This window comes from Balaenoptera acutorostrata, chromosome 11, assembly GCF_949987535.1.
Source record: "Balaenoptera acutorostrata chromosome 11, mBalAcu1.1, whole genome shotgun sequence".
NCBI classification, from domain to species: Eukaryota; Metazoa; Chordata; class Mammalia; order Artiodactyla; family Balaenopteridae; genus Balaenoptera; species Balaenoptera acutorostrata.
In genome coordinates, this window is record NC_080074.1 from 69759746 (window position 1) to 69786180 (window position 26435).

The 26435-nt window shown below is 38.3% G+C and overlaps 1 protein-coding gene across 1 annotated transcript in view; it reads left to right on the top strand.

The window, feature by feature from the left end:
• The first annotated feature begins 913 nt into the window (after positions 1-913).
• NELL2 (neural EGFL like 2) overlaps positions 914-26435 on the top strand; it is a 381815-nt gene continuing 356293 nt past the window's right edge. Inside the window, exons 1-2 of the mRNA XM_007179220.3 lie at positions 914-999; positions 1443-1571. Coding sequence (XP_007179282.2) covers positions 945-999; positions 1443-1571 — 184 coding nt within the window. The 5' untranslated portion in view covers positions 914-944. The remainder of the gene's footprint in view (positions 1000-1442; positions 1572-26435) is intronic.

A 26435-nucleotide genomic window follows, 5' to 3' on the forward strand; every position in this document is an offset into this window, starting at 1 on the left:
CCACGGGAGTCTAGCTTGCCTTAGCAGTCTTCCTCCGCAACCCCCCGAGAGGGAGTCCCCTCTCTAGTCCCCGGGGTTGCGCGATTGTACGCGGGCTTCCCTCCTTTCCTTAAGGGCGGGCGAGTGCGTCTCCTTCTAGCCTCGCCTTCTGCGACTGGGTGGTCCTTTCTCTCTCCGTCTTTCTAGACAGGCGCCCGAAATCGCAGGGTGAGAGCAAAGACCGCCCATCAACTTAGCACCTTGAAATAGAATCTTTCGATCCCGAAGGAGGTTGGAATTGCCGGGGTCGGCGAGAGAGGGAGAAGGAGGGCGGAGGCTGCAACGGCTCCGGGGCTCGCTAGACGGGGCTTGGAGACCGAGGAGTCCGTGCGGGAGAGGGACACGGGGCGCGGGGCCTCGCCCTCGGGCTCCCTCCCTTCTCCTTCTCTCCCCGCCTCCCGGCCCGCCCCTCCCTCTCCGAGGAGCCGTCTCTCCTCCGCGTGTCTCCGAGCGCTCTCTCCATTGTCTCTGCCTTTACAACAGGTTCGGGCGCGGGGGAAGACAGGCGGGTGCGGGGCCGCCCCAGCCCCGGCTTTCTTGGGGCGGCCTCCCTTCCTCCGGGTGTGCGTGCCTTCGGCTGCTTTGATTCGGCTCCGGAGCTAATTCCCCGGCGGAGCAGCCCCCGGCGAGTCCGACCCCTCCCTCCCGGCCCCCTCCCAGCCCGCGCCCCGCCGCCTGGGTTCTGTGTGTGGGAATGATGTGCGCGTTGGAGGGTCTAAGTTCTGCACGCGCCTGGGGGGTCCTCCCTTTTTTTTCTTAGGCAGCCAAATCGTACTCCTCTTAGTAATCAGTAAATCCAAGGCAGCGGCAGGAAAGACAAACGCTCTTTTTTCCCGCTTGATTCCAAGAACCTCTTCGATTTTTATTTTTAAAGAGGGAGACGATGGACTGAGCAGATCCACACCATGGAGTCTCGGGTCTTACTGAGAACATTCTGTTTGCTCTTCGGTCTCGGAGCAGGTGAGTGGCCTCAGAGCTGGGGCGGGAGAAGGGATGGCCCCCGCCTCGGGGCAGCCCGAGCTGCCTGGGGACGCCTCGCTCTTCCTCCGCCTGAAGTAGGTCTGGAGTGGGAAGCTTGGAGTAGGCGGGGGTGGGTTTGGATTTGGATTTTTTTCTGTGCTTGTCTTGGAGACCGCAGGGCGGATCACACCCCTAGTCCAGGGTCTGAGGGCCAAGGGGAACTTTGCACCGAGAGGGGTTTAAAGTAGGTCACGGACATGGGACTGGGTGCTCCGCTCTTTAAAGCTTGATTGCTGATCTCAGGTAAGGCAGCGGAGGGAGTCGCCTCTTGTCCGTTTCCAATATTGTCTCTAAGACGCGGTTCTTTGCTGCCTTGGTGGAAGAGACTTGTATTTTGATGGAGGTTTTTCTTTCTTTCCTCCTCCCTCCCCCACTCCCACCAGTCTGGGGGCTTGGTGTGGACCCCTCCCAACAGATTGACGTCTTAACGGAGTTAGGACTTGGGGAGTCCACGACCGGAGTGCGCCAGGTCCCCGGTCTACATAATGGGACGAAAGCCTTTCTTTTCCAAGGTAAGAGGCGCGTGCTCAGTCCCCAGTGCGGTTTCAGTTCGGATAACCCCGGGAGGAGCTGGCCTGACCCCTCCTCCTAACTTCTGTTTTGCCTCATGGATGACATCTGAGCTGAGATGTGGAGGGGTCAGTGTGAAATACACACACCTTCCATCTCTTTTTAAGTGGCTTGGTTTCTCTCTTCCCCCGCCCCCTCCTGTTTCTTACTTTGTACTCTTGCCAGTTCTAATGGATAGTCCCTTAATTACTGTACAGAAACTCCGATGGCAGATGGTTGATTTTGGAGCCTGGGTAACAATGAATTATAACACAAACGCCTCATTTGGGTGAACTTGATTTAGGTAGGGAATAGGGTAGCTTAATCTTAGTTAAGACACTGCTCTCTGAAAGTTTCAGGTACAGTGGTGTCCAGTTGCAGAGGAATTTCTTCATGTGGGTAGCTTTGTGGAAAAATTAATATCTTTCAATAGTTTTAACTACTGTATGTCACAAACGCACTATATTTGAGACAAGATTCCTCACTGAAAGATAATGATTCTTCTCCATCAATGACAGGAGAAAGGAAATAATATTCTCTTAAAAATTATTTTGAAAATATTTCAAATAAATGTTAATTCAGAAGTATACTTTGTCTCACCATTAATCATGTACTTAGGATTTTAAAACTTTTTTTTGAAGTCAGTGGACTTTGGCTATGCACAAGTGTCTACATTTAAATTTATGTTTAGGTGTGTTATGTAGTCAAAGCAAATTCCAATGCATCGATCCTTCAGCTTTGATTTACCAACCCTTTTGAAGATTGCTTGGTTTGTGGGAAGGTGCTGTAACATGAGCTTCTAAAAGGTAGCTAAACACATACAGAAAGACTAGCTTCACATATGGTAAAGTACAGATGAAGGCAAAAGAGAAATGGAATTTGGTTTAACATATTTGATGGACTGACTAAAGCATCTTCTCCCCACCCCACCCAGTTTTTCTTTTGTGATTTTGGTGCTGTGGCTTCAAAAAAATTGCAACTCATAATTACTAAAGAGTTGGATATGCAAAATAAAACCACTTCAGCAAATTTGCCACCAAGAAATAGGCATAAAATAAAACTTGAGTGTTTCTGTAGTGGTGTTGTTGCGTGGTATAGCCAGTATGTGTCACCATGGGCAGTAACACCAAAGCTTACAGTTGGAAAAGGAGGAAATTGACATGCGTTGCATTTATTTAAAGCAAGTTTACTCTTACAATAAGTTAAATGCAATTTTCTGTTTTAATTATGGTGAGCCCACTAAATGCTTTTATTGTGAGGGATATTCGTGATAATATTTTATTTACTTAAAGTTCTTTTTTTTGGTGGGGAGTGGGGGTGTGATTTGGATATTGACTCCTTTAAAAACAATGACCAAATCTAATAAAGGAAAAAAGATTTAGACTGTCAGCAAAATTCACAGAGCGGAATAAAAGTGTCATTAGAGTTAAGCTTCTGTTTTTCTCTTTTTCTTCTTCTTTTTTTTCAATCTCTGATTTTTCAATCCCTGTGAGCTGGAAAGAAAATTATTTCAGGGCTGCCAATTTGATTAACTGGAAAGCTTTACAGAAGCTAAAGCTCCTGATAAACAAATGGCATTGAAGTGCCCTTAAAATTTCCAAAGGTCCTTTAAATTATATTGGTGTTCTTCTTGCCTTTCTCTGAAGACCGTCTGAGCTGTCACAAATAGAAACCTTCAGGACTGTGCATTTTATGCTCTGATGCTCGACAATTTCTAGGAAATAGTCTCAAGGCACCAATATCTTTTCCTGGTTAAATTTTTGTAAGAAATGTTTAGTATTCATTTTTATTTAAATTGCCAGGTCTTCAAGGTAGGCATTGTGTTGCGAATGAATTGGCCATTCTTACTATATATCAGTGCACATTGATGAATTGTTTTGTTTCCTTGTTGGTACCAAGCACAATATTTAGACAGAGTAAATAGCTGACAAATATAATTTACGAGATTTGGAGATGTAAAGTTTTATTTCTTGCCAAATTATGCACCTTATTTCATATAGCCAATCAATCAGCAAGTATTTGCTACCTGCTGTGTTCTCAGTAGGCATGTATTACTGATGTGTTTATTATACTCTAATGATTTCTCTTATTCTCAGATTTAGATTATAAAATTGACAACAGGTAGACTTTTGGCCCTGCTTGATAGTTTTGCATTACCTTGGAAAGGTCTTTTCTCTGCTATTAGAATGTGGAAACTGTTTTTAAGAAGTCAGTTCTGGGCTTCACTGGGATTACATGGATTTTAGAGAGACAAAAGCTTTCAGCCTCTGAAGATTTTATGGATTCGCTTTATAGTGAATTGAGGGTGCTGCGGATATTTTTGTATAATCTTCAAAATGGCATAGCAGGAATAGTAACACATTACAAACCTGTGAGGTGCTCTCAGATTTCACATAAACCTATCAGATAAGTTACTTTGTACTATTAGATATGTTCCAAATAGATGGAAGAGCTTTTTGAACCATCAAATCTCTTGTGCAGTAATATAACTATCTTCTTTTGTCTCTTATCTTTAAATTAAAGAAATCTCAACATACAATTTCCCAATGATTTTTGCTCATTTAATATTGCTTCTCCATTTGGCTAGTTCATTCTTCTCTTTATTTTTCTTTAATATGTTTATAATTCAGTACTTTTAGAAACTAAATAGTTTTTGTAAATTATTGTGCACTAAGAATCTACTATTACTTAATAACTATTATATTTATTACATATGTATAATAAAAGCAAGTAGAAATGTATTTCAAAGACATACCTGATTTTTATCATATATAGCATCACTAAAATTGTTTTGTTGTTGTTGAAATTTGGTTTATAGTTGCTTTGGAAATTGAAGTAATAAGATGCTAAATTAGATCATCTGTTGATATATGCGGCTTTTGATCTGTGCCAATTATAATACTTTTCAAAAGAAAAAAGTGACCAGGCAACAGTTTGGAATCCATATCAAGATCTTCCATGTATTTCTAGCTACAATCTGACTGATAGCCACAAAAATACACTTATGGTTTTAAAAAATAGAGGACCAGGTGCTGACAGTCAAAAGACCTATGACAGGTTGTAAAGAATTCTGAAATGTTAAGGGCTAGTGCAATTATAAATAGAATTCTATCAACCTTGTTTAAAGTCTAGGGAATATTCTTCAAGATAATGATTATAATAATCTTTCCTCTTTGTACATGAGACACCAAGAATGAGAGTATACAGAAGCATAGTTCTAGGACTTTCTAACATGATTTTTAGATCTTTGGTTTTAACATTTTGTCTGACCAGGTTCCCAAACTAGATAGTTTCCTCTGTTGGTTTAATAAAGTTTCTTCTAAGGTGTTCACCGATTTTATAATGTCACTAATCCCCATGAGAGAAGTAGATAAAATCAAAGCATATTTTTTTCCCCTGAGTTGGTCATTGGGAAATAAATATTTAGTAATTATTTTTAAAGAACTTTAAGATTTTAAAGGAAAAAAAATGTTCACAAGTCTACTTTATGCCAGTATTTGAAAACAGGAATGAAATTGGGCATTTGGTGGTGAGTCATTGGCTTCACTAGGCAACGGTAACTGCATTAAGGAAAGTGAGGTGGCAGTGAGTACTTTTCTTCAGTATGAAAATCAGAGAGTATCTGTGGACTTAGAGACAATGGTCATTTTGATGCCACATTAGAATAGAATAACACAATGACTAAGAGATGGGCTTTGAAACCAGTTAGACCCAAGTGGAATTTCATTAGTTGTGTTTCTATGGTGAAGTTACTTAATTTCTATGAGCTTCAGTACCCTAAATTATAAAATTAATGTTATGAAGAATTTTTTTGTGCACCTATTCTGCTAGGTGTTAGGCCTATAACAAATGAAGTTAGAACTTTACTTTCATAGTGCCTTAAAAATAGTCATTAAACAAACAATTATGCAGATAATAATTTAATCACTATTAAGATAAATGATATGAAGAGAAACTAAGGATGTAATGGGAATCTACATTCTTGTTTAGGGAGTCACAGGATCAAGGAAACTGTCTTTGAAGGAGAGTCATTTAAGCTGATAGCCAAAGGATAAATAAGAGTAGTCTGAGGAAGAGGAGCTGTGGGGATTCAGAAAGGAAGAGTAACACAGGCAAAGGAAATAGCATGAGCAAAGATCCTGACCTGAAATGAGCATGGTGCATTTGAGAAAATGGAAGAAATCCAGAGTAGTGGAAATGTAAGCGTTATGATATGAAATGAAGCGAACAAAGAAAGCACGGATCAGTTTACACAGTAGATCATATTTATACAGAAGAATTGAAAATTTATCATTATACAAGATATATTGTGGTGGGCAGAATAATAGTCCCTCAAAGATGTTCACACCCTAAGCCTAGGAACGGAGAATATGTTGTGTTACATGTCAAGGGGGAATTAAGGTTGCAAATCTTGGATGATCTGGGTAGGCCTCATGTAATCACAAAGGTCCTTTAAATCTGGAAGAGGGATATAGAAGAGTCAGTGTCAGAGTGAAGCAAAGAAGAATGACTAGACCTGTCATTGCTGGCTTTGAAGAGAAAAGTGGGCCACGACCAAAGAACGTGGGCAGTCTCCAAAATTTAGAAAAGCAAGGAAACAGATTTTCATTTAGTGTGTCCAGAAGGAACACAGCATAGCTGACACCTTGATTTTAGCCCAGTGAGATTCAATTTGAACTTCTGACCTCCAGAGATGTGAGATAATAAATTTGTGTTGATTTAAGCCACTATGTGTGTGGTGATTTGTTACAGCAGCAATAGGAAACTAATACAGATTTTGATTCATGGAAGTGGGCATGCTGTAAGAAATACCTAAAACTGTGGAAGTGGCTTTGAAATTGGGCAATAGGCGTAAGCTGGAAGAATTTTGAGGAACATGATAAAAAAGGCTAGATTGCCTTGAATAGACTGTTAGTAGAACTATGGACGTTGGCGATTCTACTAGTGAAGATTCAGGAGAAAATGGAACATGGTAAAGAAAACCCAAATCACCTTTGAGAATACCTAAACTGACATGAACAGACTATTTGTAGAAATATGGACATTAAAGGCAATGCTAGTGAGGGCTCAGATAGAAATCAGGAACATGTTATTGGAAACTAGAGGAAAGGATATCCTTGTTATATAGTGGCAGAAAGCTTAGCTGAATTCTGCCCTGCAGTTATGTAGAAAGCAAAACCTGTAAACATAAGTTTAGATATGTAGCTGAGGTGATATATCTGCAAAGTTTTAAAGGTGCAGCCTGGCTTTTTCTTGCTGCTTATAGTAAAATGTGAAAGGAGAGAGATAGATTGAGAGAAGAACTGTTAGGCAAAAAGGAACCAGAACTTGATATTTGAGAAATTCTTAACGTATCCAGATCGCAAAATATGCTAAAATTAGGAGATTCACTGGCAGGAAAGCCTACTCAGGAGAGAAAGCCAATAGTGTGGCCTAAAAACCTTTTGCTACTGCCTTAGAAGTAAGGTCAGAGTATTCAGTCACATAGAGGGCACTTTGAAGAAATTGAACCTGTGACTCATGTATTCCCTCAGACATCTCAGTGGAAACCTGTAATAGAGATGGATTTATCCAGGAAATATTTGTGGAGGAACCTGTTCTTTAATGGAGTAAATCTCTATGACGCATGTGGGAGACCCACAAGGTTCTTGAGAAAACCATACCAGCAATAACACTCCTGGCTTAACCTGAAAGGGCAACTGAGAAGATGTAATGAAAGAAGGTTGTTGGGTCCCCAAAATTCTACAAGCAAGAAACAGGCTGGTTAAACTACTCAGCTGCAAACATGTGCCACCTTTCATGGGCAGAACTGAGAGCCCAGAAGACAGAGCTTAGAGCCTAGAGGGTGGAGCCAAGAATCACAGAGGATTATTCGCAGATCTTAAAACCAAATGCAGTTTACCTGGCTGGATTTCAAAATTGCATGGATCTGGTGTCTAATTTTTTTAACTTGCATTTTCTCCCTTTTTGAGTGTGGATGTCTATAACTGTTATCCTATTTCTATCCCACCATTTTATTTTGGGAGCAGATAACTTGTTTCTTGAGTTTTACAGGTTCACAGGTGAGATAAATTGTGTCCCAGGATGGACAATACCCAAAGTCTCATTTATACCTGATTTAGATGATGAGATTTAGGGCTTTTGAATTGATAAGATTTAGACCAGATTTTAAACTTTGGGTTGATATTCTAACGGGTTGAGACTTTGGGGGACTTTGGGATAGAGTAAATGTGTTTTGCCTGTGGGATGGTTATAAATCTTGCTGAAGGACAGATTATGGTAGGCTGAATAATGGTCCTCCAACTGTCCACATACTAAATCCTAAGAACCTGTAAATATGTTATGTTATGGGGTAAGGGGGGATTACAGTTGCTGAAGGAATTAAGGTTGCTAATCAGTGGACTTTAAAATATGGAGATTATTTTAGATTATTTGGGTGGACTTCATGGAATCACTCGGGGGGTGCCCACAGGGCCATGTACCCAGGGCCATGGCCATGGCACTCCTTTAAATATGGAGGAGGGAGGGAGAAGAGTCAGTGTCAATGTAATGTAACATGAGAAAGACTTGATTGGTCCTTGCTGACTTTGCACTTGGAAGGTGGTCTTGAGCCAAGGAATGTGGGCAGCTTCTAGAAGCTGTAAAAAGTGAGGAAATGGATTTTCCCCTAGAACCTCCAGGAGGAGCTCAGCCTCACAGACACCTTGATTTTAGCCCAGTGGGATTCATTTTGGACTTCTGAACCTCTAGATCTGCGAGATAATAAGTTTGCATTGATTTAATCATTAAGTTTGTGGTGATTTGCTACAGCAGCGATAGGAAACTGATGTATATGTTAAATGTTAACGTTCATTTATTTTGTAACTGAATTAAACTTTCTTTTGAGCCCTCCTTCTACTATGCATGAGAGTAAGTTTGTTCAGTGGTTATAAGCTTGAACTAGCCAGTTAAAGTTATCTTAGTCATTTGGGACTTAAAAGTTTTTTAAGTGTAAATTCAGAGTCTTCATACTAAATGATGAGTCTTTAAGGGATTCTCTCCATCATTCTGAGAACATTCTGAGAACAAACAGAGTAAAACCAAGTTGTGGGTTTTTTCAATCGTGCTTCTTTTTCAAAAATGCACCCCTTCTTCCCCCAAAAGTTTCATCCAGAGGTTGAGGGGGAAAATTAGAAAGCATGCATATGTTGGAAATAGAATGGATACACTTAGCATGGTGTTTGGCACCCAGTCAGTATGGTAGTCAGAACTATGGACAGGGGCAAGGATTACTAGAGTTCTCTATCAAAAGTGCCAGGGATATCTGTAGGATGCCAACTAGGTTTGATTTGGGAGGAGCTGGAGCAGTCTTGACAGGCTCTGACTGGTGAATGATCTAGAATGTCATGGCTAAAGTGCACCCTGGATAATAACTGAAGTGAAGGGCCTTTCTGTGGCTTTATTCCATCTCCCACTAGCTCATTCACCTCATGCTGGTCCCAGACCCCGTTCTTGCAGACACCTATGCTTTTCTGAGTCCTTGTTATTATCTGTCCATAATTCAGATAATTATTGTCCATATGCTAACTGGTAACTTTGGTATTAGATATTAAGGCCTTATGGTGTGATGTCTCCTGTTGATTTTACTTTAATTCAATTTCACAAATATTTATTGCACTGCTATTATGTATAAGGATAGGACATACAGTATAATGGAGGAAAGAAGATGTCTACATAAGTTATTATGGGAGGTAAAGCAGGAACCAAAATTTAATTGTACATAGTGAAAAAGTAAATTTGGGACTTCATCTTAAAGAAGATAGAAACTATGAAAATTATTTGTCCTAGTCTACATTTGACAAAATGTAGGTAATCATTTAACTATTAGCCAATTATAAGAACAAGTAAATAAAATCAAGTGTTGGGGTTTTTTGTTTGCTTAGTTTTGCAAAAATATCTGAGGACTGTCTCTTAACCTTTTAATAAGAAATCATTTATTTTGAGGTATTTATCATTTTGGTCAAATTTTTATTTTTCTTGTTAAAAATTTATCTACCTATATCAGATCATCATAAGTTAGTGCCTTTGTGTGTCATTTGAGCATTCCTCTTACATTGTTTTTATCAATTTTATGAAACTTTTCATCTTTTGTTAGTTTTAGTTTAGAATTGACATTGAAGAAAGATGCCAGTCATGTGGAAACTCATTTTTTAGGGGATAATTTTTGTTATGGTAACTTTTGCTTTGCATTTGTTGAAACTCAGATATAAACCACTGTAATTAAGAAGAATTAGGGAGAGAATAGATGGGAAGAAAAGTGGAGCACAGCTCTTCCCTTTCCCATTAGGGCTGCTGCCAGGAACTGGACATGGGCCCTTGGACAAGTATTTGCTGAGTTGTTCTTGATGGCAACCCTCCTGACAGTCTTCATTCTGGGGAAGGGATGGGGAACCCAGACAACCAGGTGTCTCTCCCTTCAAAGAGAAAATTTAGAATGAGGACAACAAACCAGTGCTTGGAAGGTCACACTCTACCTGTCTAGACAAAGGGAAGAAATGATGGACACAATTCCAAGTTCAAATTGATGTGCAGTAGTAATTAGGAACATGGACTCCAGAGCTAGGTATCTTGGGTTCAAATCTTGGTGCCTTTGTTCACTAGTGCGAACTTGAACTTGTTATTTAACGTATCTCTGCTTCAATTGAGATAATGACAGTACTATTTCTTAGAGTTGATGTGTAGATTATATGAATAAAACTGTGTATGGCATTTACTAAACATTCAGTACACGTTAAATACTGTTTTTATTTGGAATTAGCTTAGCAGCAGATCAAGCTCCCTTGGATTGTTTTAGGGACTCCCTGGTAGAAATGCTGGATTTTGTGGAGGAGCTAACCTAAGGTGACTTTCATGTGATGCAGGGATGAAGGTGAAGGTAGAGTGGAGTGGGGGAGAAACTGGCCCTGAAGCATCTCCTGTTCTATTTTTGTTGTTTGGGCTTTACTTGGGAGAAGAGGACATGCAGTTCTGGGTAGAGAGAAATGAGAACAAATGGTCAGTTTGGAGAGGAAGGGGTAAAATCTGCCCTGTTGTACCACTGTTCAGAAGTGGGGGGGAGCATAGAGAAAACCAGCAAAAGAAGATTCAGAACATAGTTCCTCTACAGTCACCCCAACACACATTACTTTTTAAGTATATTAAAGGTTTAGCTTAGATTTTGAGTCATATATTGTGGGGAGAAGTGTTAGAAGTTCTGAAAAACAGCACAGTTGTTTTCCCTGGCTCTGTCTGGGTCACCTTGGCTTTCCTTGACAAGGTACCAGCTTGGTCTGTTGGTGGGAGCTGGTGGTAAAGGATAAGATTCCAGGGAACCTTGAATGGTGGTTTAGGGGCCAGGGTAATGTTGACAGAACCTTTGGGGGTGGTCCTTTGGGTCCTTTATGAATCAGAGTCACTTTCCCTACATTTCCTGCTTACATCTTTGGCTTTTCTTGAATATCTTGCTGGCATGATTGTTTCTCTCTATAGTCCCTCTGTCAATTTTCATTCCAGTGGCACCTGGGACTCTGGTCTTAAGTGATTTACTGTCTTGTCTCTCTATTGAGACTATAAGTTCCCCAGGGAAAGGATCATGCCATATATTTTTCCTGGCCACTAACAACTCTGTGCCAGTTCCGTCTCTGCATTGTTTTTCCTCTTTCTTTTTCCTGGTGAACTTTTACATATTATTCAGGACTCACCTAAGATACTAATCTTTCCTTTGGTAGAATTGTTGTTTCTTCTTCTGTGTTCTCTAAGCTTTCTTTACTGAAACAACCACCCCACTGTATTATAGCTAGGATTTTCTTTTTAACATAAAAACTCTGACCACTTTTATTTTCCTTGCTGCTACTTCCCTGATCCACACCATCGTCATCTTTTGCCTGGATTATTGCAATAGCCTCCTAAGCAGTCTTCCTGTTTACCCTCTTGCTCCCCTGCAGTCTGTTCTCAACATAGTTGTCAGAGTGATGTTTGCAAAACATAATTCACATCATGTCACTGCTTTGCCCCAAACATTCAGTGGTTCCCCATTTCACTCAAAGTCAAAGATAAAGTTCTTATTATGCCCTACAAAGACCTACATGAACACTCCCACCCCACCGCATTACTTTCTGGCCTAATTTGCTGCTCTCTACCTTGCTCTTGGCTTTAACTCTACTGGCCTTCTTCCTGTTCCTTAAATAGGCCTGGCACTCTCTTGACTCAGGGCCTTTGCACTGGCTATTTGTTCTGCCTGGAATCCCACTCTCCCAGATATCTACATGTTTTCCCACTAACTTTCTTCAGATGTTTTCTCAAATATCAGTTTGTTAATGAGGCCTACCCTGACCACTGAGTAAAATTTCAACTTGTCTTCTATCCCACAAGTATTCTTGATACCCTTTATTCTGATCTGTTAATTTCCATAACATTTACCATCTAACATGCTATGTAAGGCACTTATTTGTCATTTGAATTGTTTATTCTCTTTCTTCCCTCTGGAGAGTAAGCTCCATAAGAGCAGGGCTTCTTGGATGTTTTATTAACTAATATATCACCCAAGTGTCTAGCATATAGTAAGAACTCCATAAATATGTGTCACATGAATCTACTTGTCTTGCTAACTAGATTGTGATCTCCTTGAGGCTTGGGACTGCCTTGTTCCTTCTTGTGGCCTCCTGGCCTGTTGTGGTGGCACACATAATATGCTCAGTAAACCATCAGTAAGTGAATATTTGTAATGTAGAATTGAGTCCATTTAGTCGTGAGAAATCTTATTTTTTCTGGTGACATTATTATATTTTATATTTATGTAATTTTAACGAAGGCTGAAGAGCTCTTGTACTAAATCAAGACACCTACGTTCTTCTCCAGTCATAAGAAAAGGTAAGAGGGTTGAGAGACATTGAAAAAGGGTAGTTCTGCTTAACTTAGTCTCTGCATTATTCTGAGAGAGCTCTTCTCTATCCCAAGATGAAGTGTGCCAAAGAGGAAACAGCATCATGGTGAAGAACCTGGACATCCTGAACACTTGTTGACAATGAGAGTTTAAAATTTTAGTTTGAAGTATTGTGAATTCACCATTTAGCAGAGACGCCCATATTCATATGAACGTACTAAGAAAGATGTCCAAGGCAGATAGGATTGATTTGGATTATCTATGCTATGATACTTCTCCACTATTGCAAATCAAGCAAACAAACTGGAGTGTATCCAGAGGACAGCAACCTGAGAATTGAAAGGTTTGGAAACCATGTCAGATGAGGAACAGTTGAAAGAGCTTGGAATTTTTAGCCTGGAGAATAAAAGACAGTGGAGATATGACCCTATATTTTAGATATTTGAAGGACAGTCATGTACGGGAGGACTTAGATTTATTTTGTGTTGTTCTAGAGCACTAATGCCCAAATGTCAGCCTGATGATCAGTAGTTAATTGACTGCCTTGTTAAAAATACTCTCTGGCCTTCCTAAATTAACTAAGTTTGTATTTCTGGGGGTGAATCCTAGGAATCTATATTTTGAAAAATCTTCCTGTGATTTTGATGTTCAGCCAAATTTGTGAACCATTGTCTAGAACTAAGCTGTCCAATATAGCAGCCACTGGCCACATGTGGCTCCTGAGCCCTTGAAATGTGCCTCATACAGACTGAGATGCAGTGTAAGTACCAAAATACACATGGGGTTCTGAAGACAGTCTAAAAAAAGTGTAAAATCTCAATATTTTAATGTTGATTATATGTTGTAATAATATTTTGGATATATTTGGTCAAATAGATACATTATTAAAATTAAAATCACCTGTTCCTTTATTTTTTAATGTGGCTAATAGAAACTTAAAATTATTTATGTGACTCACATTTGTGGCTCTCATACTTCTTCTACTGGGCAGAACTGTTATAGAGGGCAAAACTAGGATCTGCAAAGAAAGTTAGGAAGAGGAAATTTTTGAGTCAATGTAAGAAAAGCATTTTCAACAAATAAATTCAAAAATTAAGAGGCTTATTTTAAGCAATATTTGTCCATCCATCCATCCATCCATCCATCCAATAAACATGCTTCTAATAATACTCAAATAGAGATTAAATAACCTATTTCAGGGAAGATGTTTCAATGGGTATGGGGTGGGGATTAGACTAAATGATTTCTAAGATTACTTTAGTTCCAGCTAAAAGTAAATTACTATCTTTTCCCTTTTAATTAACTTTTTATTGTAACCACGGGTGTCCAGGACATCTTCTTTTTCATCTGTCTGACAATCCTTGACTCTCTCTTCAAAACAGTTCCCTTTTAAAAAGCATCTTGAAGTTCTAGTACTCTGAAGTTTGCTACTGAGAGATATCCTGTCATTTACTACTGTGCTGTGCATTTTGTATCTGATTTATAAATATTCCTTCTTTTTTAAAATTGAAATATAGTTGATTTACAATGCTGTGTTAATTCTGCTGTATAGCAAAATGATTCAGTTATACATATATGAACATTCTTTTTTATATTCTTTTCCATTATGGTTTATCACAGGATATTGAATATAGTACCCTGTGTTATACAGTAGGACCTTGTGGTTTATCCATTCTATATATAATAGTTTGTGTGTGCTAACCCCAAACTCCCAATCCATCCCTCCCTCCACCCCCATGCCTCCCGGCAACCACAAGTCTGTTCTCTATGCCTGTGAGTCTGTTTCTGTTTTGTAGATAGGTTCATTTGTGTCATATGAATATTCCTTCTTAATGGTAGTGATCCACTTTATTTCTTCCATTCACTGGTGTTTTAGTGTTTAATCTATTTTGCTTGTCTATTTAAATAGAGAATCCCCTAGGCAAGCAGTATGTCTAATTCTATGTTCTTATAGTCTAACACATTGTACTGATGGACCATTAAATGTCCCAGAAAAAGTGCCAAATAGATTAAGTATTTTAGAGCAGAATATAACCTATATTTTTAGAACTCATTTAAATTTCCGGCAGTAATTGGTAGCTGAACACCCTCACTATGAGTTGTGTGTGTTGACATATACTTGTAACTGAGCAGAGTTCTTCCTGGAGACTAACAGATTGTTAAAAAAAAAGACACATAAAACCGGTTGCTGCATGCTACCAACGAGAGGCAGGGCTCCTAGTAACTGAATGTTGAACCTGGATGTTTCCTGAGAGCCTGTCGATTTTGGAGGAGGACATGTTCACTGATATACTTTGGTGTATTCTTACTACATTTCATCAAATTGCTAATTATACTATAAATACAGATTTGTTGAAAGTGTTTGAGTACTCCTGAGAGGCAGCTTATTTTATGTTACCATCATTCATGTTTGTCCTTCCTTCTGAGACATTTTCAAAAGTTCAGTTGAAATGTAAATACTTTGCTTCTGTTAATACTTCCTATCCCCTGATGTTCAGACTGAATTTTTATAGGATACTTAATAGATAATTTAATTCAAACATCTTAGAAAAGCACTGTGACTCTAGGCTTTCTGTTTTTGCCTTTCAAATGAAAACAAGGAGATTTTTCACTACAGGAGAGGAAACATCATACCCCAAGTAAAGGGGAGATTTGCTTTAAGATGTCTCAAAGGGGAGATTGTTGCATCCAAATTTGAGACCAAAGAATCCAAACTTGGGGCTTGTCTGGGGTTTTAGAACACTTCATGTTTCATTACTATTCTGAAAGAAAACGTGTGGACATGACTTTACCAAATTTCTTTAACTTAAAATTCAAGGGTCAGAAGTTGGAAATCATTTTAATTGGACTTTTAACATTTCAAACTCAAATCTGAGTTGCCTTTACCATAACCCTTACCAAATTCTTCCTGAAGTTCATCACTAATTTCTGTGATAAAAAATAATCCTGAAGAGACAGGACATTGTTTTAAATTATACTTGTCATAGGCTATTATGGGTTAAAATTAAGAATTCTTTGAGGTTGAAATGAATTGGATATAAGCACTTGAGTTGGAATGTGAAGTTGCAGTATGGGAATTTGCAAGAAATCAGGCCTATAAAGGGAAAGAAAAGAGCTCAGAATAAATGTGTATTTACTTCTACTCACCTGGAACACTGACTCTGATGCAAAGGTCAATTTTTTTCAAGTTGCTGCAAAAATTTCATTAGCCTTATCATAGATGCCTCTCTACAACAAAGTATCTCATAGTACATTTCATCCTTTTGCTGCTGTGGGTCTACTTTTTAATAATTGAGTTGCATTTCCAGTGACAATAGTGTAATTTAAATTGTTCTTTGATAACACACTTCCAAATTAGAACATGTTTCAGAGACTAATGGAAAAAAAATGAGTGTTCACTCTGTGAATCATTGACCAGGCAGGAAAGTGTCCAGTGGGGAGAACCCACCTATTTAATGGATGATTACTTTTTGTTATTTTGGTCAGCAAATTAGTAAAGTCAGAGGATGAAGTTGGGGAAAGGCCAGATAGGCTGTGGAAAGTTGCAGGCTCAGTCTTATTTCTGAAACTTTCCGGGACTGATGTTAATTACACAGGCATCAGACAAGAAAAGGCCTGCTTTTAAGTAAACACTATCCTAGTTGTCTTGAAGAAACTAGAGGGAATGTTTAAACTGTAGCCATCTGTGTGTAACAAAGCTTTTCTCTCATGGGAAGAAAACAGAATAGAGGTGCAAATGCAGAACTACCTCTTTTTAGACTTTCTGAAGTTATTATATAACCCTGCAACAAATGTGTACTACTGGGAGATATCGGAGGCTTCGTTTTCTTTCCACAGTATCTTAGTAGAAGAAGTAGGTAAGGAAAATATAATTTGTTATTATTATTTTTTTCCAACAGTGTATGTTGGGATATGACTCCACAGAAGGAAATGTTCAAATCATTAAATTGAGATGTAGAATTTCAGGTACAAGGCTCTCTATTCAAGGAAAAATAGTAAATCAAATGCTCTGTTGATATTGATGACCATTGGACAGTGAATACATTTAGATTTTAGTGGATTAAATGGAGAGAACTTGTAAAATAAATCTATAAAAATATGAGAGAGGACGATGGGAAGTGTAGAATGAATGTTCTACATTCTTGCTGCAGAGGGACTTCTTTTTAATTAGAGAAAGTAGAACGGAGTGCACTTTCAAAGAAAAGATCAAATGCTTTTGAAGGACAAAATCCGTCTTTGTGGCATTGTAGGTATTGAGGAAGAACACGGTATGGCATAAGGCACCACAAGCAGATTCAGCTGTCAGTATGTGATGCGTGAAAAGACCTGGGTACTGCTGGCTCTGGAATTGGGTCTCACTGGTCCAGATTGCTGCCAACATTTGGAACTGAAATAGGCCATTTTGCACGTGGTACATCCTCCCTCTGTAGGAGGAATGGGGTTTATAACAAGTGTTAGCCACTATTCTGTCCTCCAGATAGACCCGTGAAGCTTTTTTGCATTTTGATTTTGAAAGCACTATATCTTTGGAGCTAGAGTTTAATTCTGTCTATAGCTATAGCAGTAAATAAACAAATTGCTGGTGAAAAGTGAAGATTTAGCAGGATGCTAAAAAAGACTGAAAAAAAGATAATACTTGACTTTATATCATTCTGTTTAGTATTACCATGAACTAACAGTGGTGGGTTATCTTTTTTTAATACGTACATATATTGTTATCGACATGCAATCATAAGCAAAAAAACCCAAATTTGGACTTGTCTGGAGTTTTAGCCCATTTCATGTTTCAGTATTTTTCTTATAGAAAATGCATAGAAATGACTTTACGAAATCCCTTACCAAATTTTTCCTGAAGTTTACCATTGATATTTATTTATGAATGTGGATTCTTTATTCCTCTTGATTTGTGGTGGTGGGTGTGTGAGTTTGTCAGACTAACCTAGTCAGACCTTTCCAAGACAGTAGTGTGCTGACCAGATGGATTAAGGTATTTCTATTATAAACAATAACTGTCTAGGGTTCTCTTGCTAATTCTTTGAACAGAAAAGGGAATGATGAATTACTTGACTAACACAATATGGATAGCATTCTAGCCAAATTTTATTCATAATTATATAAATATGTACCTACAGTATAGGTATTTTAAGCATACTGTATGTAAGATTATTAGGCTCCCAGAGCCTCTGGATAACCCCCAAGAGCAAAATCGTATTTGCCTGTTTCATCTAATCCTTTCATCTGGATTCACCACTTTCTTCCTAAATTGCACTTTCTCCTTCCTGATCTCTTTGGCTGTTCTCTTTCATTAACATCTACATTGTTGTAGTTGTTGCCAAAGGTTTATACAGTCCCTATGGACTCCATTTAACAATGTTGCCAGGGCTATGTTGCAAGTCCCTATCATTTCAAATTATTTATTCATTTTATTACTGTTTATCATATACTTCAAGTTGGTAAATTGTGCAACAACTGTGAGAAACTTGTTTCATAAATTTGCTTTATTCAATGAGCTATACTCCATTGTTTTTGTGTACACCTCCGATATTAATTTTTTACAGAAGAAAAAATTACGATTTTGTATCGATACCCTCTTTCTTTGATGAGAGAAGCCTCACGCTCTAATTAAATGTAATCTTCAAAAATATTATAAAAAATAATCTTTAATAACAATTTATTAACAAAACCATGAATATATTATGGTTTTAGAGCAAATCAAAGTATTTTTGAAATGACTCTCCTGATACCATTAAAAAAATGACCAAGTGCTCAGAATAGACATCCTCGTCACTCAATCTCTTACACTTTTCCACTTGCACAGAGACTTCCTTTCCTACTTAGTTCCTTTTTTATGTTGTTGGAATTATTTATGTCTGTGTTTTTTTTATAGTCATGAAAAATAATAATTAAAAAATCTTTTTCAGGACTACTAAGTTAGTAGTTCTTTCTCTCAATATGATCATTATTCCCTATGGAACTGTGTTGGTCTATAAATAGACATTTTCATTGAGACACAACATGCAGTTGAATGTATAAATCTTGAGTACTTAGTTTGATATGTTTTTTTAATTAAAAAAATTTTATTTTATATTTTATTTTATTTATGGCTGTGTTGGGTCTTCGTTTCTGTGCGAGGGCTTTCTCTAGTTGCGGCAAGCGGGGGCCACTCTTCATCGCGGTGCGCGGGCCTCTCATTATCGTGGCCTCTCTTGTTGCGGAGCACAGGCTCCAGACGCGCAGGCTCAGTAGTTGTGGCTCACGGGCCTAGTTGCTCCGCGGCATGTGGGATCTTCCCAGACCAGGGCTCGAACCCGTGTCCCCTGCATTGGCAGGCGGATTCTCAACCACTGTGCCAACAGGGAAGCCCCAGTTTGATATGTTTTGATAATTGTATACAATTGTGTGTCTACCATCCAGAACAAGGTATAGAACATTGCCATTCGCCCAGAAAGTTCCCTGGGCTCCTTTGCAGTCTGTCTTCCACTCCGTCCCCCACAACTATGCTCTGATTTCTTATGTGATAGATGAAGTTTGCCCATATATATATATATATATATATATATATATATATATATTTTTTTTTTTTTTTTTTTTTTTTTTTTTTTAATTTTAACATCCTTATTGGAGTATAATTGCTTTGCAATGGTGTGTTAGTTTCTGCTTTATAACAAAGTGAATCAGCTATACATAAACATATATCCCCATATCTCCTCCCTCTTGCGTCTCCCTCCCACCCTCCCTATCCCACCCCTCTAGGTGGACACAAAGCACCAAGCTGATCTCCCTTTTATATTTTGGAATAATGCAGTAAGTATTCTTTTGTGTCTGGCTTCTTTCACTTAACACAGTGTTTTTGAGTTTTCTCCATGTTGTATGTACCAGTAATGCGTTTCTTTTTATTGCTGAGTTTATTCCATTGTATGAATGTACTACAATTTGATTATTTTCCTGTTGATAAACATTTGGTATTTTTCTAGTTTTTGGCTATGTGAATAATATGCTTTATTTCTCTTGGGTAAATATCTAGGTTAGAAGTTGCTGTGTAGATGTATATTTAACATCTTAAGAAACTGCCAATCAGTTCTTCAAAGTGGTTGTACTGTTTTGTATCACTCTGTGCTCCTATAGAAATGCTCCACATCCTTACCAACATTTGTTTTTGTAGTCTTTTTGATTTTAGCCAGTTTTGTGGGTATGAACGGGTATCTCATTTTGGGTTTAATTTGCATTTTCCTGCTATAGCATAATATACTATTCAGTTATTTCTTTTTGTGAAATATCTGCTCAATTGTTCTGTCCATTTAAAATAAAAATCTTTTTATTGTTGGTTCTCATAGAATTTCTTCGTATTGGATTGGCCAAAAAGTTCGTTTGGGTTTTTCCGTAAGCTCGTATGTAAAAACCTGAACAAACTTTTCGGCCAACCCAATATATTGTAGATATGAGTTATTTATCAGATATATACCTCATGAATATTTTCTCCCAGTTGTGGCTTGTTTATTCATTTTCTTAATGGAGTCCTTTGATGAACAGGGATATTTACTTTTGATGAAGTCCAATATATCATTTTTTTCTTCTATGGTTTGTGCATTTTGTGTCCTGTCCAAGAAATCTGATGTTCATCTAATTTTAAAAACTTCTTAATTTGTGAGTTCCTTCTTACCAACATGTAAATTCAGCAGAAAGAAACAGACCTATATCATCTTAAAATTTTTAAAGCAGACCATCACAGAATTATTGCTTACATGGTCAGGGTAAGTAACAGAAATAAGCTCACTGAACCAGCTATGAGATTATAAGGAGTAGTGAGGTCAATAGCTAAATGGAAAGTTCAAGTTTCACTTAAAGCTATTCAAATTCAAATTTATGTGTCTGGAAATAGATGGGCCAGTTGGGGGTTTGTAATCCCTGCCTTAAAGAACTATTGAAATAGATTCTTATTAAATGAGTTTTGTCCGGTGACCGCTGCTTAAAGCCTGAGCTCTTTTCAGGTGAGAAGGAGTAATCAGTCTGTTGATTTAAAAACCCCAGTTTCAGATAGTTTGTGCCTTCTGCTTTTTTCTACAATGATGATGGTTCATAAGGAGGATATGGCTTTGGTGACCTCATGCCCAAAAGAAAGACTTGAGATCTTTGGGAGGCTTATCCTCTGGTTCCACTGTCTGCAGGGTGTTTGTGTGTGTGTGTTGATGTCCATCTCTCTGCTGCTCTCTGGGGTGATGTCCCATGCCCACCTGTTGCTACTTGTGCTGGCAGTTGTGGCTCAAGTCTATGGCTGTTGTTACTTGTACACTGGCTTTTGTACTTGTGCACTCGGTCAGAGCCAGTGGTATCACCTGGCTGACTGCCTTATCTTGGTCCTGCTGATGCTCTAGAGCCTCACGAGGTCTGGTTCTAACTCCTACTTGACCCTAGTCTGGGCGGCTGACCCCTCTGCATCGCTCTTTGTTAAAGCCACCTCACTGTTTCTCTGGTCTTTTCTCTGGCAAGGTCCTGAACTAGACCTTGGGAAAGGTAAATCTCAAGACATCCCTCCTCCTTAGCCCATTGCACTTCTGAGTTTACTCTGGTGGAAGAGGTATCGTTAGTACACTACTAGGCATCTCTAAGAGATGTGTTCTAGAAGCTTGGCTCTTGATATATACAAGGAAAGACTTGAGAAATTTATAAAACCCTCTCTGGAGATAGTAGCAGGCTTGCGAGGCTGTGGTCTTTCTGTAAAATCCTATTTTTGAATTACAGAAGTTGAATATTACTTAGGCTTTTTTTCTTTGCATTCCTTCTGTTCTGAGCCAAAATTTTCCTCCTAGGCAGAAGGATGCTTAGGCTAGCTAAGGTGAATGCATTCAGAAAGGCATATTAATAACTTATAAAATATTATCCCTGTTACACATAAGAAATAAAAATAAGTCCACTGTGTTAAATCTACTATATTAGTCTCAGTGGAGTTAAACAGTAAATAGTAATAGGATATATGATTATAGTGCTTCAGGAACATGCACCTTAGTTTGGAAGAGAGGATTAATAGAAGTAAAATATGTATATGAATAAGATAATAATCCAATGCACTTACTTTATAAGAATGATGATTTACGTATTCCATTCTTAACCCTGTTTGCATCCTTACTGTACCAGTGAGCTTGGCATGGGGTCACTAACTGCCCTGCCAATAGTAATACTGGTGATGGTGGTGACTGTACAGCTGAGTCTCTGGCCATTACTGTGGTTCTTTTTTCTGTTCTGGCTTGCCTGAAGCTATTAGAAGCATAGAATGTTACATAGTATTCTGAGTTCTGGTATCTGGCATTATGTAGTATGGGGGAAAACTTTGCCTGGTGATAATCAGCTGCTCTCTCTATGTCCCTACAAGATATCCTGAGACTAAAAAGCCACTTTCCAAAGACCTTTGGCTGATACTGGCTTCAGAACATTATTGTTTGTGAGATGTCAGCATGCCATGAGAGAGAGATGGATTGTTTTTAATTCTGGAAAGTGGTGTAACTGAAAAATCCCAAGTCACATCTGTATATATCATACATATAGAGCTCAAATGGAAATGGAAAGATCATTTAGAGAATTTAAAAGTTATTGGCCTGAGAAAAACCAGAACAAATATGTTTTAGGATTTATTTTGCATCGATCATCTTAGATGGGTTCCATTGCTTACAAAAAGATGTCATAACGCTTTGGCACATTGTCTGGAAGGGGAGAGTATGTAAGAAAAATTAGATTATTTTTTCACCTGGAACGCAGGCTATTCTACTATTGTGGCAACTTAAAATACAATAGATGGAAGCAGGAGTAACATCAACATGATAAATGATAATGCTTCCAGAGGAGCTGTGCTGGTCAATATTGTTAGTGATCCATAAACTGAGGGCTCTCTTAGCGGGCTTTGGTATGATTAGACCACAGTGGCGCTAAAGAAGCCATCCCCATCTGTGGCATTAAGAATCTTCATAAAAGCAGACTGTCCATGTGGATGCTGACACCATAGACTGCCTGGCAGTGCTGGAATTTTCCCTTAAGATAAATGCATCGTTAACTGTGATGGCTCCAAAGGAAATTTTGTGGTCTTTGGGGGTCAATAATCTCTAAATATATACTTGCATAACAAACCACAGATGCTATGAGAGCACTTTTATAGACATCTGGCCTATAAGTTGTCTCTTAAATGGCCTTAAACCATGTACATGGCCAAGTCAGTGACTTCAGTGGATCCACTCCGATCATTAGTCCATATGGTGATTAGTGCTCTTGGTGTAAATGTTCCAACTCCATTTTTATTATATTAGCATTTTTATAGGTCCAGAATCAGCACTGCCTTAGCATGGAGCTCAAGTCATTTTCTAATCTAAAGTCTTGAATTTTAAAAGCCTTCAGGATTAAATCCTTGACATAAATAGAGAATAACCAGGCAAAGAAAAATACATCTTGGCTCAAAAACTTTCCTTGGAAATGGAGGCAAATTGAATTTGCTGTTACAGGATCTTTGGGGTGACTCTCATGTGAACTGAAATAAGACTGATTGACCTCTAGATTTTGCTTTAGGGTTGCGTACGTGCATGCATGTGTGTGTGTGTGTGTGTGTGTGTGTGTGTGTTTATGAAAAATCTCTGGTTCACAAGGTTCCAAATCTTAATCTTTAGTATTGGGCCATTGCCTTTGCCTCAGAATACCAAGCTTCCATTGAATTTAAAATGTAGCTTTTACCTTAAGGACTGTTTCTTGTCCCCAGCTTGCTTTCTAAATTGGAGTTGTCCAATAGAAAGGTGTAATGTGTGGAAGTGTCCAATATGGTAACCATTAGCTATGTGTGGTATTGCACATTTGAAATGTGGCTAGTGTGAATGAGGAACTGAGCATTTAAATTTTTATTTAAATTTAATAGCTTATTTTTTGATTGGGTTGTTTGTTTTTTTGATATTGAGCTGCATGAGCTGTTTGTATATTTTGGAGATTAATCCCTTGTCAGTTGCTTCATTTGTAAATATTTTCTCCCATTCTGAGGGTTGTCTTTTCATCTTATTTATGGTTTCCTTTTCTGTGCAAAATGTTTTAAGTTTAATTAGGTCCCATTTGTTTATTTTTGTTTTTATTTCCATTACTCTAGGAGATGGGTCAAAAAAGATCTTGCTGTGATTTATGTCAAAGAGTGTTCTCCCTATGTTTTCCTCTAAGAGTTTGATAGTGTCTGGCCTTACATTTAGGTCTTTAATACATTTTGAGTTTATTTTTGTGTATGGTGTTAAGGAGTGTTCTAATTTCATTCTTTTCCATGTAGCTGTCCAGTTTCCCCAGCACCACTTATTGAAGAGGCTGTCTTTGCTCCATTGTATATCCTTGCCTCCTTTGTCATAGATTAGGTGACCATAGGTGCGTGGGTTTCTATCTGGGCTTTCTATCCTGTTCCATTGATCTATATTTCTGTTTTTGTGCCAGTACCATACTGTCTTGATGACTGTAACTTTGTAGTTTAGTTTGAGGTCAGGGAGCCTGATTTCTCCAGCTCCATTTTTCTTTATTAAGATTGCTGTGGCTATTCGGGGTCTTTTGTGTTTCCATACCTAAATAGACATTTCTCCAAAGAAGACGTATAGATGGCCAACAGACACATGAAAAGATGCTCAACACCACTAATTATTATAGAAATGCAAATCAAAACTACAGTGAGGTATCACCTCACACCAGTCAGAATGGCCATCATCAAAAAATCCACAAACAATAAATGCTAGAGAGTGTGGGGAAAAGGGAACCCTCTTGCACTGTTGGTGGGAATGTAAATTGATACAGCCACTATGGAGAACAGTATGGAGGGTCCTTAAAAAACTAAAAATAGAGTACCATATGACCCAGCAATCCCACTCCTGGGCACATACACGGAGAAAACCATAATTCAAAAAGATACATGCACCCCAATGTTCATTGCAGCACTATTTACAATAGCCAGGACATGGAAGCAACCTAAATGTCCATCAACAGAAGAACGGATAAAGAAGATGTGGTACACATATACAATGGAATATTACTCAGCCATAAAAAGGAACGAAATTATGCAATTTGCAGAGACATGGATAGGCCTAGAGACTTTCATACAGAGTGAAGTAAGTCAGAAAGAGAAAAACAATATTGTATAATATTGCTTATATGTGCAATCTAGAAAAACGATACAGATAAAAACTTATTTTCAAAGCAGAAATAGAGACACAGATGTAGAGAACGGACATATGGATACCAGGGAGGGAAGGGGGAGTGGGATGAATTGGGAGAACGGGATTGCTATATATACACTACTATGTATAAAATAGATAACTAATGGGAATCTACTGTAAAGCACAGGGAACTCTACTCAGTGCTCTGTGGTGACCTAAATGGGAAGAAAATCCAATAAAGAGGGGATATATGTATATATGTAGCTGATTCTCTTTGCTGTACAGCAGAAACTAACACAACATTCTAAAACAACTATATTCCAATAAAAATTAATTATAAAAAATGTAATAGCTTAAAGTTAAATAGGCTTACATGGCTAGTGTACTGATATAGCCACTGCACACCACACTGCAGGCCACAGAGTACATGACTCTGTACTATACTGAATAGCATAGCTCTAAATACTGTTCCTCATTCCTGTCACCTTCCCTATGCTTGGTGGACCTTAGGTCAGTAATCATAACATTTGCTTAAGAAAGGTTTTTTACAGTAAATGCTGGAGAGGGTGTGGATAAAAGGGAACCCTCTTGCACTGTTGGTGGGAATGTAAATTGATAAAGCCACTATGGAGAACAGCATGGAGATTACTTAAAAAACTAAAAATAGAATTACCATACAACACAGCAATCCCACTACTGGGCATATACCCTGAGAAAACCATAATTCAAAAAGAGTCATGTACCACAATGTTCATTGCAGCTCTATTTACAATAGCCAGGACATGGAAGCAACCTAAGTGTCCATCCACAGATGAATGGATAAAGAAGATGTGGCACATATATACAATGGAATATTACTCAGCCATAAAAAGGAACGAAATTGAGTTATTTGTAGTGAGGTGGGTGGACCTAGAATCTGTCATACAGAGGGAAGTAAGTCAGAAAGAGAAAAACAAATACCGTATGCTAACACATATATATGGAATCTAAAAAAAAAAAAAGTTATGAAGAACCTAGGGGCAGGACGGGAATAAAGACGCAGACCTACTAGAGAATGGACTTGAGGACATGGGGAGGGGGAAGGGTAAGCTGGGACAAACTGAGAGAGTGGCATGGACATATATACACTACCAAATGTAAAACAGATAGCTAGTGGGAAGCAGCCGCATAGCACAGGGAGATCAGCTCGGTGCTGTGTGACCACATAGAGGGGTGGGATGGGGGGGGTGGGAGGGAGATGCAAGAGGGAGGAGATATGGGGATATATGTATATGTATAGCTGATTCACTTTGTTATAAAGCAGAAACTAACACACCATTGTAAAGCAATTATACTCCAATAAAGATGTTAAAAAAAAGAAAGGTTTTTTACTAAATTAATAGTCTTTATTCCTTTATCACTCATTTATGATGGGGAAGGTGTTTGGTTTGACATGTACAACAATTAATAGGACAGTTGGCTTTTTAGAATACAATTTGGAGTCTGTGTTATTTAATCTCATTTTGTCAAGTTAGAAAGTGATCAAATACTTTGAATTTTTCTAGTTTGTATAGAAAAGGAGGCTCACCTTACAGTTAGGAAATTTATTGGAACTTTGGGACTCTCATTATTCCCATTTTTGAATGGAAAATATAGCTGATTAAGAGGCTATGCCCAAAATATTCAGCAAGGGACAGGTTGGAATTATCTGGCAGTTCATGGCTTGCTAGAATTAAAATAATAGAATGGGTACCAATTGTAATTTTTAAAAATTAGATTCCTTTTATATCGCTTGTGCA